The 15,672-nt window shown below is 58.3% G+C and overlaps 1 protein-coding gene across 1 annotated transcript; it reads left to right on the plus strand.

Moving 5' to 3' along the window:
• The first annotated feature begins 276 nt into the window (after window positions 1-276).
• COL9A2 (collagen type IX alpha 2 chain) lies at window positions 277-15,420 on the plus strand. Its single transcript, XM_079778267.1, has 32 exons — window positions 277-387; window positions 1,491-1,565; window positions 2,740-2,775; window positions 2,860-2,922; window positions 4,104-4,157; window positions 4,280-4,315; window positions 4,411-4,434; window positions 4,724-4,777; window positions 5,071-5,124; window positions 5,246-5,293; window positions 5,532-5,588; window positions 5,671-5,724; window positions 6,019-6,072; window positions 6,414-6,467; window positions 6,561-6,614; window positions 6,730-6,783; window positions 7,935-7,988; window positions 8,409-8,462; window positions 8,690-8,743; window positions 9,534-9,578; window positions 9,978-10,031; window positions 10,635-10,688; window positions 10,979-11,032; window positions 11,124-11,195; window positions 11,443-11,478; window positions 11,567-11,611; window positions 11,699-11,731; window positions 11,867-12,013; window positions 12,221-12,275; window positions 12,560-12,748; window positions 13,802-13,879; window positions 14,310-15,420. The coding sequence occupies exons 1-32, from the start codon at window positions 325-327 to the stop codon at window positions 14,507-14,509; spliced, it is 2,058 nt and encodes a 685-aa protein (XP_079634393.1). The 5' UTR covers window positions 277-324; the 3' UTR covers window positions 14,510-15,420.
• The last annotated feature ends 252 nt before the right edge of the window (window positions 15,421-15,672 follow it).

A 15,672-nucleotide genomic window follows, 5' to 3' on the forward strand; every position in this document is an offset into this window, starting at 1 on the left:
CTGGAGGGGCACCTGGACGGCCCCCTCTCCTCCCCCAGAAGGAGGCCCGCGCCCCGCGCCGCTCTTCGGATTGCAGAGCGGGGCCTGCGGGACGGCCGCGCAGGACGGAGGTGGGCGCCGGCGGCTGGACGGAGCGGGGCGGAGCTGGGCGGAGGGCGTCGGCTTCCCGCCCCCGGTCCTCTCAGGTGACGGACCGCAGGCCCCCGCCCCGCCCCGCCGCATATTCGGGGGCCGGGCCCGCTGCGTCCCAGAGCAGCCAGCGCCGCGGAGCCTCAGCCGTCGGTGCGGCTGGACCCGGCCTTTCCTCCTGCGCCCGCCGCCGCCATGGCCGCCCCCCGCAGCCTCCTCGTCCTGCTCCCGGTGCTCGGGCTTGCCCTGGCGCAGATCGTAAGTCCCACGGCCGCCCCGCGCCGGGTCCGGGGTGCGGGGTCCGGGGTGCGACGTCCCGGGTCCAGGCAGGCGTCCGTGCAGGGCCCTGCCGCCCTCCCACCCTCTCCCGACTCCCCAGCCCCAGGGGCCGTTCGTCCGTCCCGAGACACGAGTCCCCTCGGTAGGTGTGCGCACCGGGGGCATCCCGCACCGCGACGGGGGTGGGCGAGCCGGGGAGCCAGAGGGACCCTGTCCCGAGAGGCTCGGCCCTGCCGGGGACAGCAACGTGGAGCAGGAGCTGGCGCCGGTCCTGGCAGCGCGGCGAACCCCGGTGGCGGGGAGACAATGGAGCCCATTCACGGGGCTCCGGAGCCGCAGCCCCCGCCGCCTCCCAGGGGGCGCCGGCTCCGGCCAGACGCTGCTCTCGCCCGCCCGCCCGCGACTTCCGAGGGCACCTGGGGGCCTGGGGTCTGCAGGGTCGCGGGCGCAGACGGGCGGGGCCCGGACGCCCACTGGCGCCCCGTGTGGTTCGAGGCGCTCCCGCGGGGCTCCAGCGCGGGGAAGGCGCGGGCACCTGGCAGCGCGGAGCCCGGCCTCGGTCGGGGCTGGCCCCACAGGACGGCCACCCCTGGGAGGATGGGGGCGGTGTTGGGAGAGGGGTGCTTTGAGTGGGAGGAGAGAACAGGCTCCCTCCCCCCCCTGTCCCAGCCTCACCACGGGAAGGGGAGCGGGCACCTACTCAGCATCCATGCCTGTTGGTCACCTAAAAACAATACCAGCAGCCTTCGCTGTACCCTCTGGGACTGGTCTGAGCCACCAGCATGTCCATCTGTGCCTCCCCAGACATCGCAAGGGCAACGTGGTACCGCGGCATCCTGGCGCCCCCTCCCCCGCCCTGGGATCATTCTTAACCTCTCCGAGTCTAAGAATGACAGAGCGGCAGACTAGTACCCGCCCCACAGCCTGAGCTTCCCATGAGATGCTCTGTGCCATGATGCGCAGGTTCTCAGTAAGCGGGAGTTTGCTGCTTCCTGCGGGATTCTTTCCTGGGGGAGGTGCATCCCCGGGATACCCTGCTCCCCGCGCTGTCTGAAGGCTGCGCACCCTGTGTGTGTTTTCAGAGAGGTCCGCCAGGGGAGCGAGGTCCCCCGGGCCCCCCGGGGCCTCCGGGAATGCCAGGATCCGACGGCATCGACGTGAGTCTCTAAACCTGGGACCGAAGCGGGAGGGAGGCTGCGGACAAAGGGGAACTTTGTGAGCGCGGGGAGCGGGGAGGGGGGGGGGTGGGTTCCTGGAGATGCAGTGCCCTCTGTTGCCAGTAGGCGGCACCGCCCGCCCCACAAGGAACCTGTTTGTTCTGCAAAAACCTCAAACCAGCAGGGAGACGCAGAGCCCGTTATAGCTACCCGCAGACAAGGAGCTGCAGTGCCGTCCGCCCGCCACAGCGCACAGCGAGGCCTTATCCCCTTCCCCGCCTTTCCCTCCTTTTGAAGGTGGGAGACGCCTTAACCCCGCGGCCCTGCCCACTGGCATCTGCGTGCTTCCTCAGGATAGTTTAGAAGCCTTGGCCAGACCGCTGACCAGCTGGGGCCAGACTCCTGTCTCTTCCTTTTGCATTTCTTCCCCGATTTAGAGACAGCTGGGCTTGCTCCCTGATCTCCCCAGCATGGTGAGGGTTAAAGCCCTCATTCAGCAGGCTCCCGCAGGAGGTTAGCTCCATGTTTACCCATCTGGACAGACGTCTATTCAGTCTGGTGCCCCCACCCCCAAACACAGGGAGCTGGGTTCCTGCCAGTTCTCTGGCTGCTGCCGGGCTGAGATGCCTGGAGGCCGCTCTGGGGCTGAATCTGACTCCAGGCCCTGCCTGTCCTCCACCAAGCGTCCTTTGTCACCAGGGAAAGGAGCTCCTTCCTGCCTTGGGGAGTTTGAATCTGCCCCTTCAGAGGCCCCTTTCCCCACCCCAGTCTCTACTTCACTCACCTCCCCTTCGTGTTTTTCTAAAAGTTTCTTCCCACACTTCCCAAACCCAAGAGGCACCAACCGGCTCCCCAAGGTAATTTGGAGCCCACGACCCCGTTTGCAAGTCTCATAACCAGCACCTAGCCAGCATGGGCGTGTCTAAAACCATGTTGCTATCACCCTCTCCTCCTGTCTGGGATGGTCTCAATCAACCTATGATTTTTTTTTTGAGAGATAGATAGACAGATAGAGAGAGAGGGAGCTATTTTCCTAAAAAGTGCAAGGCTGAGGGGATCCAGGACAGAGAAGAGGATGAGGAGAAAGGCACGTGGACCCATCAGCCAGGGTCTGTGTGTGCCCACTGGGTAGCAGGAGCCAGAGCCTGCTGTCTCACCAACCTGTATCTTGCAGGGTGACAAGGGCCCCCCTGGGAAAGCCGGCCCTCCGGTGAGTGCTTTTTCTCCTTTGATCGTGGACTCTCCTAGTTCCTGCCCTCCTCTTGCTAATATGCGCTTCACCTCTGTTTTCAAGGGACCTAAGGGAGAGCCTGGCAAAGCGGGGCCCGACGGGCCGGATGGGAAGCCCGGGATTGACGTGAGTAGCCGGATTCTGGCCTCTCTCCTGGCGTTTTGTTCAGAGTGGAGCAGCAGGACGAGACTCTACAGCTATGAGCCCCGTCCCCTTCCTGTGACTTGTGATCTCACTGGAACTGCACCCCCACCCCAGGAGCACTGACCGCAGCAGCCAGGATTTAGTGTCACGTTTCTGGCTTCCAAGTGCCAGACTGAATACTCTGCGCAGAGCTGTCCTGCACACCCCGTCCGTCCCCTCCTCCTCTCTTCCCTTCCCCGCCCTACCCCCTCGAAGCCCAGGTGCAGCTCAGGAGAGGAGCGTTATGTGGCTGATCCCACAGAGTCCCAGGGGCCCCAAGGTCACTGGCTCCTGGACACAGCCGGGGCCACTGGGATAGTCGTCTGGTTGGGGAATACACTTGGGTCAGTCACTGAAAGATGGGATGAGGAAGAGGCCTCCGTGAGTTGCTTGGCCCTGCTGGCTCAGGAGACCCCCCCATCAGAGCTGTGCCCAGCCACCGGGGCTCCTCCAAAGATTACACCTTGCAAAGATTACAAAGCACATTGCCTTCCACATCAGTTCTCACACATCCACCCACAGAGGTAAGCAGGATTATTAACCCATTTTGCAGATGAAAAATTGAGGCTCAAGAAAAGTTGCCAAGGGCAGACATCAAGAACATGACCATTCCAGCCCGGCCGGCATGGCTCAGTGGTTGAGCATCAACCTATGAACCAGGAGATCATGGTTTGATTCCCAGTCAGGGCACATGCCTGGGTTGCGGACTCGATCCCCAGTGTGAGGCATGCAGGAGGCAGCCAATCATCAATTCCTTCTCATCTCTCCCTTCCCTTCCTCTCTGAAATCAATAAAAATATACATTTTTAAAAATAAAAAGAAGACAATGACCATTCCAGACCTTCATCTAAGTCTTCTAGATCCTAAATTGGGAAGCAGGAGGCCCAGGCTAACGCATCTTTGAGACTTGGTTTCTCATCTTTCAAAAGAAAGATAATCCTTCTGCCTGCCCACCTCCTAGGGTTACTGTGGGAACCGAGGAAAGAAAAGTGAGGCTCCTAGGCCTTCCAGGAGTTGGGTGAAATGCAGTCTGGGCCCACCCAAGAGAGACCTCTGTACCTGCCCTGCCCCGCGGCTCAGGGAGCAGGCTCGCTCCTCACTGGTCTACCTCCTTTCTTCCCCAGGGTCTAACTGGAGCCAAGGGGGAACCTGGCCCCGTTGGCACCCCTGGAGTCAAGGTAAGGGCCTGCTGGGGACTCAGCACGGGCAGTGGAGAGCCTGAGTCTGGGAGGGGCTGCAGTAGAGAGGAGCAGGGACCCAGGAGACCCCAGCCTCTGAGCCTCTCCCATTGCTCTTGCAGGGCCAGCCCGGGCTCCCAGGTCCCCCTGGCCTGCCGGTGAGTATAACCTGCAGAGGCTCCGATGACCCTGTGTGGATCGGGGGGGATTTGAAGACGGGCCATCAATCCGATCTCCTTTCCTTCTGTTCTAGGGCCCTGGCTTCGCTGGACCTCCTGTAAGTCCTCAGGGGTGGGGCAGGGTCCCTGGGACTCCCAGGGAATGATGACACAGAAGGGCTTCTAGGGGACTGGCCACCATGGGCAGGGGCCAGCATGCTCTCATGTCCGGAATGGCAGACTTGCCGGAGAACTCTGAGCCAGCCCACGCCGGGCCTATGCACTGGCTGTGGGAATCTCTGGTCCTTAAAGCCCTAACGTGTCCGTCTCTGGCACCTGTCCTTACCTTTGCCCCGGGGATGGGCTAACCCTCTGAGGCATCCTGGCCAGTGAAGTCTCTGTTCCTAGGGACCACCTGGACCTGTTGGCCTCCCTGGTGAGATTGGAATCACAGGCCCCAAGGTGAGCCCCAGCCACCCCTCTACTGACTCTGCCTCCTGCGCTCTGCCTCCAAGCCTGCAAGCTAGGTGTCTCTCCAGGAGTTCCTGGGCCTGCTTCTGGCCAGGGAGCTCCTCCAGGTCTGGGGCAGAAACCCCTCCTGCTGAGCCCACCCTGTGGGAGGTCTTTCAGGGAGACCAAGGGCTGGGGCCATCCCTTACCGGTCAGGCCTTGATCTCCCCAGGAGCCCAGATTGCAGGAGGCGGCCCGGAGGGGAGGCTGCACAGGGGTATGATTTGGGCCTCTCTTGCTTCCAGGGGGATCCTGGACCAGAGGGACCATCAGGGCCCCCGGGACCCCCTGGGAAACCGGTAAGTGTCCTCAGACCCCCCACATGGCCGTGTGTGGCCGAGGAAGGAGAAGGGTGCTTGAAGCATGCCTGGGATGGGGAAGGTTCGGGGGCAGGTTTCACGGTCACACATCTCCTCTCAGGGCCGCCCCGGGACCATCCAGGGCCTGGAAGGCAGCGCGGATTTCCTGGTGAGAGGTGGTCGTGGGACAAGGCTAATGCGGCTTTGGGGCGGGTCACCTGGAGATGGGCAGCGGTGGAGATAGGATGGGTCTGGAGACAGGACAGTGGGATTTGGGGAGGGGCTTCGCAGAGTGGCTCAGCCAGATGGGGTGGCAGGAGGTTTGGGAGTTGGCAAGATGGGGAAGCACTGCCCAGAGGGCCTGAGGCAGGCCTGTGACCACGGAGCCCTGCGGGATTTCTTTTCAGTGTCCAACCAACTGCCCAGCGGGCGTGAAAGGCCCCCAGGGGCTGCAGGGAGTGAAGGTGAGCTCCTGGCCCTGGTCTGGGGAGGGCAGAGCCGGTGGTCGGGTGGGGACCTCACACTGAGCTGCCTCTTTTCCTTTAGGGGCATCCTGGGAAACGCGGGGTTCTGGGAGATCCCGGCCGCCTTGGGAAGCCGGTAAGTGTGAGGGCAGAGGGCCATGGGAGGGACATGTGGAGAGGACCCGACTTCTTCCTCCTCTCCCCTCCGCCCCCCCCCCCTTCCTTCCTCTGTGGTCTCTGGGGACAGAGTCTTGAGCTGGGAAGCAGGAGGCCCATGTTCTAGGTCAGTGTGTCCCTGGGCAAGTCCCTTCTTGCTGGGCCTCCTTTTCCCCACCTGTCATGTGGGGTTGGGAGGGATGCTATCTTTGGTTGCCTGAATACGTGTCTCTCCACCTGCCCACCTTTCTGATCACTCAATCCTGCCCCTTAGGGTCCCAAAGGGGATGTGGGTGCTTCCGGAGAGCAAGGCATCCCTGGACCACCGGTAAGGAACACTTCCCCTGGGGCCTCCTCTCCTTGTCCTAGGAGACCTTAGTGGAGTCATTCCCCTGCTCCAGCCTCTAACCTGTGCCCATGGGAGAGGGAGGCTGACGCTGACTGTCGGAAACTGGGGGACAGAACCAAGGCGGTCAGCGGACTGGGCTGAGGCCCAGGTTGTGCCACTGTCCCTTTGAGGGATCTGGTGCATGTCTCCCTAGCTCTGAGCCTCAGTCCCTATGAGACAGGGACACCGAGGAGCATTGGGAAGTCTGGGCTGGGGGTCAGAGACGGTATCATGAAGCGGGCCTTGCAACTGCCATGGCTGTCATTCTTCTCTCCTGACAGGGTCCCCAGGGTGCCAGGGGCTACCCAGGCATGGCGGGGCCCAAAGGAGAGACGGTGAGTGAGTCTGGGGGTGTCCTGCAAGAGCTGCCCTGACAGCCCTTTGGCCTCTGGGATCTAGGACTGACTGCACCTCCTTCCTCTGCCCAGGGTCCTCGTGGGTACAAAGGCATGGTGGGCTCTGTTGGCTCCGCGGGGTCTCCGGTAAGTCTGCTCCTGCTCACCTCCCCACACATCTCCAGCCGGAGTTCCTGGGGGTGAAGGGGTGCTGCTCCAGCTGAGCTCATTAACTCGGATTTCCGTTTGTCCTTCTGGCCAGGGCGAGGAAGGTCCGCGAGGGCCACCAGGCCGAGCTGGGGAGAAAGGCGACGTGGTGAGTCCTCCACGCCTCTGGTCCAGTTAGGGCTCCTGGGAGTACTGGGCAGGGCTCAGCTCCACCTACGGCTGGTGTGTGTGTGTGTGTGTGTATGTGTGTGTGTGTGTGTGTGTGTGTGTCTTTTGGTGTCTGCATGGGAGTGTCTGGTATGGGAAGGAGCGTTTGTGCCCAGAGCCCAGTTAGCTCCGCCAGCCCCTACTCCTTGAAGCTCAGCCCGTTGCTGATCAAATTCAGATTTTGGGAGAAGCCAGGAGATTCAGTCCCACTGGGAATAGCACTGGCCCAATGGTCACAGGGGCCAGACAATTGAATTCCAGCAAATCAGCCATGGGGCTAATGGAATTTGGTCCAGATCCCAGTTCACTTTACTTTTTTTTTTTTTTAATTAATAGACTTTATTTCTTTTTAGCAGTTTTGAGTTTACAGAAAAATTGAAGAGAAAGTAAAGCTAACTGTTCTTTTTTAGGTTTTAATTATGCAAGTTTTGAAAGATACCCAAAAGTAGAAAATGATATAATAAACCCCCATATAACCTATCTCCCCAAATTAACATTTTGCCAAATTCACATCATCCTTCCTTCCTTCACTTTGTTATTGCTTCACTCTGATATTTTCAAACAAGTCCTTAACATCATGTCATTTCACCCCTAAATACTAGTACTTCTGTGTATATATCTTAAAAATAAGCACTTATTCTCACATAATCACAGTATCATTACCATGCCAGCAAAATTATCAAGTATTCCCAAACATCATCAAATACCCAGCTATGTTCAATTTTCCCCAATTATGTCAAAAATGTCTCTTCAGGGTTCTTGTTCAAATTAAGACCCAAACAAAGCCCACACATTGCATTTGGTTGTCGTGTTGCATAGTGGAGCCCAGAGTCTCGGTGGGTCTCAGCGAGTGCTGGCTCCTTCCCACCCCCAGCCCAGCCCCTTCTGCTTGGATTGCCCTCCACGCCCTCCTGCTGGGTCCAGAGCCAAAAGGGCACTCCCAGGCCCCTTTCCTCCAGCCCCTGCACAGCGTGGCCTGTGCCACAGGGACCCTGGGATACAGAGGCCACTGTTCTCAGCTGTTCCCCTCTGAGAACCACCAGGTAGGACTTCAGCATCCTAAAGGTGACCTCATCTCTGTCTACTTTGCAGGGAAGCCAAGGTGTTCGAGGACCCCAGGGAATAACAGGCCCAAAGGGAGCAGCTGTAAGTGGCCTAGGCCCACCCAGACAGAGGGCAGGCTCCAGTCAACTCTGCCCAAGCCCCCAGAGAACAAGCCCCCAGGGACTCTAGGCTGAACTCTGTCGCTGGCCCACTGGCTCGGTCACCTCGGGAAATGCCCCCTTTCCGTGCCTTAGTGTTTTCAGCTGTAAATGCTGTAGGAGAGATCACGGGAAGCTCGCAGCAATCTAGGACACTTGTCACCCATACAGGGAAGGAGTGTGGCCCATCCCCGAAGTCCCGTTCCCATGTCCATTCCCTTCCCCCAGTTGACTGATGGGGCTTCATGCGATGACCAGACCACTTCCTCCCTGCACACTGCAGCTGTCACAGAGCGACATGGTGGGTGGCCTGACCCCAGGCATCTCCCCATTGTGAGTCTACCTTCAACTCTCCCCTGAGCAGGGTCCCCCAGGCATCGACGGCAAGGACGGGACCCCAGGCACACCTGGCATGAAGGTAGGAGTGGGGACTGCTGGTGGGATTGGGGCAAGGGTCAGGGCTCCTCCCAGCTTAGGCCTGAGTCCCATCACTCACTGGGATCTTGGAGGCCTGAGACCCTCAGGTGTGTCATCGACACATCCCTTCTTGCCCCCGGGCCTCAGTTTCCCTGCCTGCATTCCGGTGGAAGCCATGGACCTTCTGGGTGGAGCTCTCATTTGTGTCTCTGGCTGTCTCTCCCGCAGGGCAGTGCAGGACAGGCGGGGCGGCCAGGAAACCCAGGCCACCAGGGCCCAGCGGTGAGTATGATGGAGCCATGCGGCCGCCCACTGCAAGCTGTTTCTCCTCCTCAGGAAGACCAGGCGCTCTGTTGCCCACCTCCCTGTGGTGGCAAATCTACACACCGGGCTCTTGCTCTAGTCCTTGTCCGCACCCAGCCTGGACCTCATCACCACCTCTGTGGCCTCTGGCCTGGCTGAGGCCTCATCATTTGGGCGATTGCTCCAGGCTTCTCTTTGGCGATTCCAATCCTCCACCATGGCTAAGTGGAATCTGACCATTCCCTGCTACAGCACCTTCCATGGCCCTCAGTGCCTCCCAGAAGGCCATTCCATGGTCAGTCAAGAAATAGTTGTTGAGTACCCAAGGTACACTAAGTGGCAGGGAAACAGGAACAGAGAGCTACCATCCTTGCCCTCACAGCTCAGCTCAGCCTTCAAGAACCACAAAATCGGACCAAACTACCCTTCCTGCCTCTCAACCACTTCTCAACACTGCATGGGTTTTCTTTAAAAAAAAAAAAAAAAAAAAAAAAAAAAAAAAATATATATATATATATATATATATATATATATATATATATATATATAATTATTATTAATTTCAGAAAGAGGAAGGGAGAGGGAGAGATAGAAACATCAATGATGAGAGAGAATCATTGATTGGCTGCCTCCTGCACGCCCCATCTTGGGGATGGAGCCTGAAACCCAGGCATGTGCCCGAATCGAACCGGCAACTTCTTGGTTCCTGGGTTAATGCTCAACCACTAAGCCACACCAGCTGGGCTCTGATGTCAACTTTTTCCTACAGGGTGTGCCAGGCCAGCCTGGGACAAAAGGAGGCCCAGGAGACAAGGTGAAGTAACCCCAAGCTGGCAGCAGAATGGCTTCATCTGAGGGAGGGAGCCGAGGGGCAAGGGACCAGGGCATTCCTAGACTGCAAGACGCAGGCCTCACCCCAGGCTCAGCGACTCAGCCTGTGCACAAATCCCTTGGGCCTAAGCACTTCCCTCCTGGCACCCCCGGCCATTCCCCCACCCCCCACCTCAGCTCAGCGGAGACAGATGGCATGGCTCTGAATCCAGAGGAGAGGCAAACAGGGAAATCAGTGGAGTCCAGAGGATCTGGCCGAGAACACCCTCTCCCTTCCACAACTTACTGGGTTCCAGCGTCTGTTTAGGGTTCATTGGGCTTCTCCCAGACCAAGAGCCCGACTGGGCCCCCCAGACTGACCTTAAACCGTGTTTTCTTACAGGGTGAGCCAGGCCAGCAGGGCCTCCCAGGATTCTCTGGTCCCCCTGGGAAGGAGGTAAGTGCCCTCTCCTTTGACACCAGGGCTCTTGCTTTGTCCCCAGGCCTGAGGACCCTGCACTCAGCATATGGGGTCTGGGTGAGACTATGGAGTGGACCCCTGGCATGGGGGTGCCCTGGGTGCCAGCCAGGGCCCTGCCACTGACCCATTGTCTTACGGAAGCTCCCTCTCCTCTCTGTACCACGCAGTAGGGATGGAGACAGGTTCTGTTCTGGGTTAAGACCGCCTCATATGATCAAGCTGACTGCGGCTCAGAAACATTCATTCATTCATTCATTCATTCATTCATTCCTTCATTGCGTAAGCATTCACCAAATACCTGCAACTGTGCTCAATGCTGAGATACACAGTCTCCTATTCACACAGAGCTTACGGTTTGCTAGCAGAAGAGACAGACATTAAATAAATGAACAATGATAACTAATTACAATTGTGTTGAGTCCTCTGAAGGAAAAGCACAGAGACCAGAAGAAAAGAACAGGGCGTAAGGGAAAGCTTCCCTGAGGAAGCGAATTAGCTGTGACTCGGGAATGGGCATTCGCCAGGTGTGAAAGGGAGGGTCCACCAGGCCTGCTTACCTCCAATTTCTCTGTCCCCCAGGGAGAGCCCGGGCCTCGAGGAGAAATCGGTCCCCAGGGCATCATGGGGCAGAAGGTAAGTGCCCGGCACAGTGCCCCCCCCTGGGGGCCTTTGCAGCTGCTGGCTCTGCTGGATGCAGGATCCGGGTCCTCTCAATGGCCCAGCACACGCGCAGTCCTGCCCACCCTGAGTGAGGCTTCCCGCCTGGGCCTCAGTATGTTGGTCTGTGAAGTGGGGCAAAGGACTTCCATGCTGGTGACAGTAGAAGTGGAGGGCACCCTGGCCCTGCAGGGTCTGGTCTGGAGTCCGGCAGGGGGAGGCCGCCAGGCTGACAGCCTGGGTGTGACCCTTTCTTCCTATTTCAGGGTGACCAGGGTGAGAGGGGGCCAGTGGGGCAGCCAGGCCCGCAAGGACGGCAGGTAAGTGAGAGGCGGCTTCGGTGGGCAGTCTGGGGGGGGGCACGTCTGGGCACCTCCTTTGATGGACTCCTCTGGTTTCTTTTCTTCTCAGGGCCCCAAGGGGGAGCAGGGGCCGCCGGGAATTCCAGGACCGCAAGGCCTGCCAGGCATCAAGGGGGACAAGGTACCAAATGGCCCTGGGAAAAGCCTGGGGAAGAGGCCCTAAGACACGGGGTGGGGGACCGGAGCTCAGGTTCTTCCTGAGCTCCCCAATCTTCGGGGAATGACTCCCTGTGGGCCCCAGGGAGCCCTGAGGGGCGAGGGGGGCGGCAGAGGCAGGTGCGGCCGGGCGCAGGGTGAAGGGACCCCGCGTACCCAGCCCTCCCCGGAGAGGAGCGCTCACCAAGCCCCCGACTCCCCGCTTTCTCCAGGGCTCCCCAGGGAAGACGGGGCCCCGCGGCGGAGTGGTGAGTACCCGCGCCCCCACGTCCGGAGGTTGGGGGCGGGGTGGGGGTGTCACAGCCGCAGCTCAGACTCCGGGTCCTCCGTTTGCAGGGCGACCCGGGCGTGGCCGGCCTCCCGGGAGAGAAAGGCGAGAAGGTGAGCGGGCTGCGTGGGGGCGGCCGGCAGAGCAGGGGGTGACCCCGGGCCCCCCGACCTGGTGACAGGGCTTCCTTGTGCCTGCAGGGCGAGTCTGGCGAGCCGGGGCCCAAGGGACAGGTGAGTCCTGCCCCTGCGGCGCCGCCTTCCTCCGCTGCCACCTTCCCCCCCCCCCCCCCGCACCCTCCTCCCCCGCGCCCTCCCTCTTCCGCCTGCGCCCTCTCACCCCGGCTCTGCGCCCACCCTGCCCCGCAGCAAGGAGTGCGCGGAGAACCCGGCTACCGCGGCCCCAGCGGGGATGCGGGCGCCCCCGGGGTGCAAGGCTACCCCGGGCCCCCGGGCCCTCGAGGACTGGCTGGAAACCGCGGCGTGCCCGGGCTGCCCGGGAGGCAGGGCGTGGCGGTGAGTGGGCCCGGCGAGGGGAGTCTTCCCGGTAGGAAATCCATCGGGGGTGCTGCTTAGTCCCCAAGGCTGGGGGCTCCTAGAGGAAGCGGACATCCCAGAGGCTGGTTCCAAGCCCCAGATCAGGGAGGGTGGGTGTGGGTGCAGCAGGAGGGGCCTCAGGGCACAGACACCGGGGCTTCCTCCTGAAAGGCCTTCTCTGTTCAGGGCCGAGATGCCAGTGACCAGCACATCGTGGACGTGGTGCTGAAGATGCTGCAAGGTGATGGGAGGAGCCAGCAACCCCTCCGCACAGTCCCTGTCAGGCCATCACCCCTTCACGTGGCCTTGCCTCAGTGTTGAAGACCTGGGTGCTCACACCAGCTCTGCCTCCCAGGGACCGGGAACTTGAGATGCTCCTGCCCTGGCGGGGCCTCAGCAGAATGGCCGGGGAAGGGGAAGTTAAACACCGCCTTTTCTGCCTGCACACCCAGCGGCCAGGGGCTGTCAGGATGCGGTGCCTGCCTGTGTTTCTGAGCATCCATTTCCCTCCCTCCCTCCCTCCAGAGCAACTGGCAGAGGTGGCTGTGAGTGCCAAGAGGGAAGCCCTGGGTGCAACCGGCATGGTGGGTCCTCCAGGACCCCCTGGGCCTCCTGGTTACCCAGGCAAACAGGGACCTCATGGGCATCCTGGCCCTCGGGGCGTTCCTGGCATCGTGGGAGCCGTGGGTCAGATTGGCAACACAGGGCCCAAGGGTGAGTGCTGCTCTGCGGTGCGGGTGGGGCCTGGGATGGGATCCGGCCAAGGGGGGCCCAGTTTGGCAGGTGGATGGCTCAACCTCCTTTTCTTTTTTCTTTCTCAGAAGCAAATTGATAGAAACAAATGCACTATTTTATAATTTGGGTTTTTTTGGGGGGATTTTTTTTTGTTTTAAATTTACTTAGTGGTACCCCATAAACATCTTTCCATGTATCTAAAAGTAGGGAGGCAGATTAACAAAACAGTAAAGCAGACAAGCTCAAGAATCCCAAGATGGGTGTGTGTCCAGACTCTGCCATTTGCTTGTGGCTCTTGGACAAGTTACCTGTTAATCTTGCCATTTTACAGATGCCTTAGCGTTAGCTTCTGTGAAATGGCAAGAACCTCATCGTGTTGTTCTGGGGATTACATTCAGAGTTAACATACACAGAACTCTTAGTTCAGTGCTTGGCACACAGGAAATGCCAGCTATCCTATCCTGCAATGAACTTTATCAGCTGTATATAGGGTCGGGCAAAAGTAGGTTTACAGTTGTGAGTACATGAAACAGCTTATTCTTTTTTTTTAAAATATATATTTTTATTGATTTCAGAGAAGAAGGGAGAGGAAGGGGAGGGAGAGAGAGATAGAAACATCAATGATGAGAATCATTGATTGGCTGCCTCCTGCACACCCCCTACTGGGGACTAAGCCCACAACCTGGGCATATGCCCTTGGCTGGAATCGAACCTGGGACCCTTCAGTCCACAGGCCAATGCTCTATCCACTGAGCCAAACCAGCTAGGGCCAGAGTTTATTCTTGTATTAGTATTTATTGTATTATTTTCCATATGAATAACTGTAGACCTACTTTTGCCCTACCCCATAGTCTTCCATCCTTTGGACTTCTTTTATTTAACCAGGTCTGCAGTCATTTCCAACTTTCCTCTATTGTAAACTAGTACAAAACAGTAATAATTGCTGTGTGTGACATATAAGTTAAATAGCAACCAAAGTAGAAAAAAACATTTTCCAATTCTGAAAAATTAAGGCCCCATCTTTCTCTGCAGGAAAACGAGGAGAGAAGGGTGACCGGGGAGACATGGGACGTGGGCACCCCGGGATGCCTGGGCCCCCAGGGATCCCAGGTAAGACCTTGGCCCTGCCCAGCAGCAGTTCTATCCCTCAGCTCTGGGATCAGTGACCCACAGACAACTGGGTCTCTTCTGGGGAGGACTCCTGCTCAGCCAACTCAGTGCCGTACCTCAGCTCTTGCACCCCATTGGAGCACCCAGGAGCCTCCAGATGGGGTCTGGCTGGGAACTGGACAGCTGAGGACTTTGTGGGTTGTACCAAAATCTGCTTCATGGAGGGGGAGGGAGGGCATGCACTCCTAAGATTCACTGTTTGGGGGCTGGGATTAACGGACAAGCACATGTGACTCTCGACCTATGTGTCTGGGGCAGAGCCCCTTCTTCATGTGGTGTCCCTGGCTTCATGTTCCCCATCTGAAAAATGACCAGTTCTAGAGCTAAGACAGGAGCAAGCCCTGATGTCTTGACCTTCTCCCATTCACAGGACTCCCTGGCCGGCCTGGCCAGGCAATCAATGGCAAAGATGGAGACCGCGGGTCCCCAGGAGCCCCGGGAGAGGGAGGCCGACCTGGCCTGCCAGGCCCCGTGGGGCTGCCAGGGTTCTGTGAGCCTGCAGCCTGCCTTGGAGCCTCAGCCTACGCCTCTGCACGCCTCACAGAGCCTGGATCCATCAAGGGCCCATGAGCAGCAGGCCAGGACAGAGCCCAGCAGGCATCCTGGGGGGAAGGAATAGGTCCCCTCTGGATAGACATGCAACCCATCCCTCAGCCCAGGAAACTAGCTTTCCCAGGACCTCTCTCTGGGACCCAGGAAGGAGTCTTGAGAAAAGAATATTCTAAAACATGAGGGAAGGGTAGGCAGGGCATCGGAGTGAAAAGGTGAGGCCAACGGACAAGTGTCCCTGGAGAGTCCAAGCTCCAGAGGATGGGGTGGCTTCCCTTCCTGGAGCATAATTCAGATGTTACCAAAACAAGTATCTCCTTAATCTGCGCCATCCTCCACTGACCATCTTGTCCCTGGGGCAGATGGACTGAGGTCTCCGCTGGTTCCTGACCCATTTTACCCCCTGGGCTTACTGGTGACTGCCGATAGGTGACTACCTGAGGTGGCCATCCTTAAGCCATCCCTACTAATTCCTCCCTGCCTCCCTCCTGAGTATTTAAACACCCACTCCCTTCTCTTTCTGGCATCACCTTCTCCCATCCTCCCTCCCCTAGATCCACACAGGCTTTCTGTAAATAAAAGCCCACAACTTGGGTACAAACCAGGATAGGATGAGTTGTTGGGCTTAATTTCTTATGGATTGGGGCTGGGCCTCCACTACCTGGGCAGGATGGTCAGGGGCTCCACTCCAAAAAGGGAGGGCAGAGGGTGGAGTACCTTCATCTGGGCACATCCCGAATTGTGAGCGTTAGGATGGCACCCCTTGCTTGAGGGACATCTGATGGAAGAACCCGGGGATGGTCAGGACGGTGACCTGCTGTGTAATTTTGAGCAAATCCCTTCCCAGCCTTTGTACAGCTGTGACAAAGATTCAGCCAGATGTTATTTGTCCCAGTAGAGCAGCAATTTTCAACTGGTGTGCTGTAAGAATTTTTAAAACATGCAATACCTATTTAGTTCAGGGGTACTACCTCTTTTCTTTTAGATTGTAAAGTTAAAAAAATGACAACAGCCAACACAACAGCTGCCTGGTGTGACCCTGTCTTAAACATAAATATACGTCATATAATAGAGTTGCATTTTATTGGTCATGTCGCATAATAAGGTTGTATATGATTGGTTAATTCTTTTTAAAAAATATATATTTTATTGATTTTTTACAGAGAGGAAGGGAGAGGGATAGA

Source organism: Cnephaeus nilssonii (assembly GCF_951640355.1).
Source record: "Cnephaeus nilssonii genome assembly, chromosome: 7".
Taxonomy (NCBI): domain Eukaryota; kingdom Metazoa; phylum Chordata; class Mammalia; order Chiroptera; family Vespertilionidae; genus Cnephaeus; species Cnephaeus nilssonii.

Excerpts from the sequence above, each read along its gene's own strand:
- COL9A2 (XM_079778267.1), top strand. The coding sequence starts at position 325 with ATGGCCGCCCCCCGCAGCCTCCTCGTCCTGCTCCCGGTGCTCGGGCTT. Across the intron at positions 10,689-10,978 it reads AGGGCATCATGGGGCAGAAG|GGTGACCAGGGTGAGAGGGG; the intron begins GTAAGTGCCCGG and ends TTCCTATTTCAG. Across the intron at positions 11,033-11,123 it reads CAGGCCCGCAAGGACGGCAG|GGCCCCAAGGGGGAGCAGGG; the intron begins GTAAGTGAGAGG and ends TTTTCTTCTCAG.